The 3,445-nt window shown below is 51.3% G+C and overlaps 1 protein-coding gene across 1 annotated transcript in view; it reads left to right on the top strand.

Annotated features, from left to right (window-relative positions):
- Positions 1 to 1,966: 1,966 nt before the first annotated feature.
- ROGDI (rogdi homolog (Drosophila)) overlaps positions 1,967 to 3,445 on the top strand; it is a gene marked incomplete at its 5' end in the record, with an annotated part of 9,526 nt that continues 8,047 nt past the window's right edge. The window contains 2 exons of the mRNA XM_010140493.1: positions 1,967 to 2,038; positions 3,368 to 3,433. Coding sequence (XP_010138795.1) covers positions 1,967 to 2,038; positions 3,368 to 3,433 — 138 coding nt within the window. The remainder of the gene's footprint in view (positions 2,039 to 3,367; positions 3,434 to 3,445) is intronic.

The following is a 3,445-nucleotide window of genomic DNA, read 5'->3' as shown; positions in this document are numbered from 1 at the left end:
CCATTACGTGTGGTACGCGACCGCGATTGTTTGTAGTCCGTCCCACACGCTGGCGAGTGGAGGAGCAGAGCCGGCAAAGGCGGGTGGCGTGTCACAGCAGCCTGGCTGGCCCGAGCAGGGTCGGAAAGACGTAGAACACACGAGGGTGCGGACATCTCTGGGGACATGGGCCGCGGGAGCAGGGAGAAATTCCCCTCTAGGGAGGGGATTCTGGAGGTGTGCCGGGCTGCATAGAAAGCTGCGTGTGAACACCGGATTGTTGTGAAGTTCCTGTGGTTTGGAACGCTGGGGCAGCCTTCCCCAGCAGTGGAGGTGTGCGGTCTGCCGACACCGTGAATCGACTGACTTAGCCGGGAGTGAGAACTGCAGGGGGAGGAGGATCTTCTGCTGTCACTAGGGATGTGACAGACACCAGTGAAGAGTTGAAGTAGAAAGCGTCCGCCTGGTGACAGTGGGGTGGGAGAGGCAATGAAGGTGTCTGCTTTGCCTTGTGTGATTTCTGTTCTTTTGGGAGCCTGGAGGAGAGTGAGTGTTACAGAGAATGAAAGAGCAAGAAATCTGATGTGTCCGTGTGATGCCCAGGAGCCCCACGTGGGATTAAATGGTGAAAGTCAGTGGTCCTGCACCTGCATGTGTTTGAAGGGTAAACAGAGAATTGTACCTAGATTTGTTGTGTGGACTTGCTTCGGGTGAACGTTTGTTGAAACAAACCTGCCCTTGTCCTAGTCTGTGTTCAGATAGCTCTTGCGTAAGGTGACAACACACCTGTGAGCAGTTATTTTGTGTTTCTCATGGTGAAGAGGAACTCTCTAGTGGAGAAAACACAGGCTGAAATTTCTGAGCTGACCACATCTTTCCAATCTTTCTGTGGGCAATCTGCTCAATTCATTCCCTTCCAGTGCTTTTCACGTGCAAAATTTCTCCTCTCTTGCAGGGTGTCAGCATGTGTCAACCTCTTTGTCCCTTGCTTGCTTCTGTCCCCGTTTCTCTGACGATCTCATGGGGTCTTGTGGTTTCACAGGATGCTCAGCTGGGGTCTGAGGCTCTGCTGTATACAGCCTTCTCTGTAGTGGAGAACAGATCGAGGCCTGACGTGGTGTGTCATTGCCAGATCTGAATTTGCCCAGATGACTGGGAGTCCTCAGCCTTTCTCTCCCCCATTTTTCAGTTTCACTTGCTTTATTTTTAGGCTGCTGTTGCTTGGAAAATGCCACTGGGGGGAGGAGGAGCAGCATTTTAGGTTTTGTCTTTGTTTCTCACCATCTATTTGGCAACAGATTTGTCCACAATTTGAGTCTGTTTTGCCCGTGTCTTTGACTGGTGAGGGATCTCCCTGTCTTTATCTGGGCCCACGAACTTTCCATGTTATTTTCTCCCCCTGTCCTGTTGGGGAGGTGGAGTGGGAGAGGCTGAGGAGGTGTTTGGCAGCCGGTCAGCCCACCCAGCAGCTTAGAAAGATGTCCCAGGTTTTGAAGCAGCAGGATACCGTTCATTGACATGAAGAATTTAAATGGCTTTTACAAGAAGAGGGCCATGCTGTTCTGAAGCAGCTGCAGGATATTTGGACGGTCACATTCATTTGCTTCCTCTATTTTTCGTGTTCTGAGTTTCTTTGCTCTTCAGCATGAGGGATGGTGGTAGATTTTCCAGCTTTGCTCTGAAATTCACATCCCGTGCTGCCTGTTTTTCCTCATTTTGTGATTATTGACACAGTGATCTGTGTGAATGCTGCTGTGTTAAAGTCAGAACAAGAGTGAGGACAATTCATTTGCCCGGGCGGAGGAGTGCAGAGTGAGGCCTTTCAACAAATTGGGAAGGAGCCTTTTTTCTTCTTCTACTAGCATGTGATTTAAACAGCAGGGACATACAGTATCCTTAGAACTGAAATAGCTTTTGTATGTATCTGAGAGATTTATTTCCAGTGTTTGACTTCTAACAATTCTAGTGCCATCTTTCCACAACACAGGAAGAAGAATTTAAATGGCTTTTACAAGAAGAGGTCCATGCTGTTCTGAAACAGCTGCAGGATATTTTGAAGGTAACGTTTATTTGCTTCAACTGTTTTTTGTGTTCTGAGTTTCTTTGCTCTTCAGTGTGAGGGTTGGTGGTAGATTTCCTCTGTAAGAGAAGATTCTCGGTAGAGGGTGCACAGAAAGGTCCATCACACATGTCCAGTGCTGCCCAATTGTTTGCTAGCCCTCTGATCTCAAGGACTCGTAATAAAGCTGATTTCCCCATGATTGTTCTGTTCTCAGCCCTCTTTGCTGAGAGAGCTGCTTTGAAAAGGCACGTGGAGGCTCTGCCAGGCATTTGCCCAAGATGTGAATATTTTCTGAAACAGAGAATCTGGATCTGCCTGTAACTGTTATGTGATGGTGGAAATTAGCACGATCACTTTTAGCTGACAATCTACTGCTTGTGCAGTGATTGGTAGCACTCACTCTCCTCATTCAAAACCACCCTTCCCTCCGTACACCCAGTTCTCTGCCAGTAGCTGCCCTGTTCACCCTGTTCAGAGGTATGAGCAGGCCTGCAGCACCTTCCTGCAGCCTGAGCGTGGGCTGCTGGGTTTGGCTCTCTCCAGGCAGCCTGGAGGTGAGCTGGCCAAAGGGAACTGTGTGCCTGCGAGTTCACCACTCTCCTGCCGGGTTAGTTTTCAACAGGCCCAGCCCCTTAATGCTCTGAGGTTTTGGTGGGGGTTAGTGGGTGATGGAAGAGCAGGGACAAAAACGTTGAGGGGAGCGGCAGGTGCTGGGGGAGGTAGAAGTGCCATAGTGCTGAGTCCATACATGGCTCAGTGCCAGGTGACAATAACCTGCAGTATCTGTAGGTAGAGGATCTGTTTGGAAGAGTTTCTGACAGTTTTAGGGTGATTAAAGTCATCAGCCTGTGTAACCAGTCAGGAGGGCTGGCTTCACTGCAGGCTTCCCACGTGGGTGAGGGACTGGTGGTGCTTGCACTGTGCAGCTCAGGGCATTGAGCATGCTGAGAAGGGGGCAGTGCCATGAGGGCTCGTAGGGCTGGGCAGTGCCAAGTGCTGCCTCTGCTGTGGGCAGCTTGGCAACCTGTCTGGACACTGGCCACCTCACCTGGCTCCGGGATGCGGAGCTGGAGCTTTCTGATTTCTGATATCTTTCTCCATGAGCTGCACGGTCTGGGTGTTCTCCTGGGCTGTGCCTGTCCTGCAGGACAATGAGGGACAATCCGTGCACTCTGCCAGGTGGGCTGTGGGATGCTTGCCAAGGTGACTGCTCTGCGATCAGCCATGTGCCAGTGTCTGTGTTTCTGCTCTTGCCTTTGTTCCTGGCTTGTGGTGCAATGGGCCCAGGTGGATGCTCCAGCACTCACTGTGTCCTCTCTTGGGCAGGAGGCCTCTCAGCGGTTCGCCCTGCCCGCCAGTGGCTCGGGGGGGGCTGTCCAGCAGGAGAACTTTGTGCTGACACCC

This window comes from Buceros rhinoceros, unplaced genomic scaffold (genome assembly GCF_000710305.1).
Source record: "Buceros rhinoceros silvestris isolate BGI_N320 unplaced genomic scaffold, ASM71030v1 scaffold2057, whole genome shotgun sequence".
Taxonomy (NCBI): domain Eukaryota; kingdom Metazoa; phylum Chordata; class Aves; order Bucerotiformes; family Bucerotidae; genus Buceros; species Buceros rhinoceros.
The sequence above is the reverse complement of the archived record's forward strand: the minus strand, read 5'-3'. Positions and strand labels throughout refer to the sequence as shown.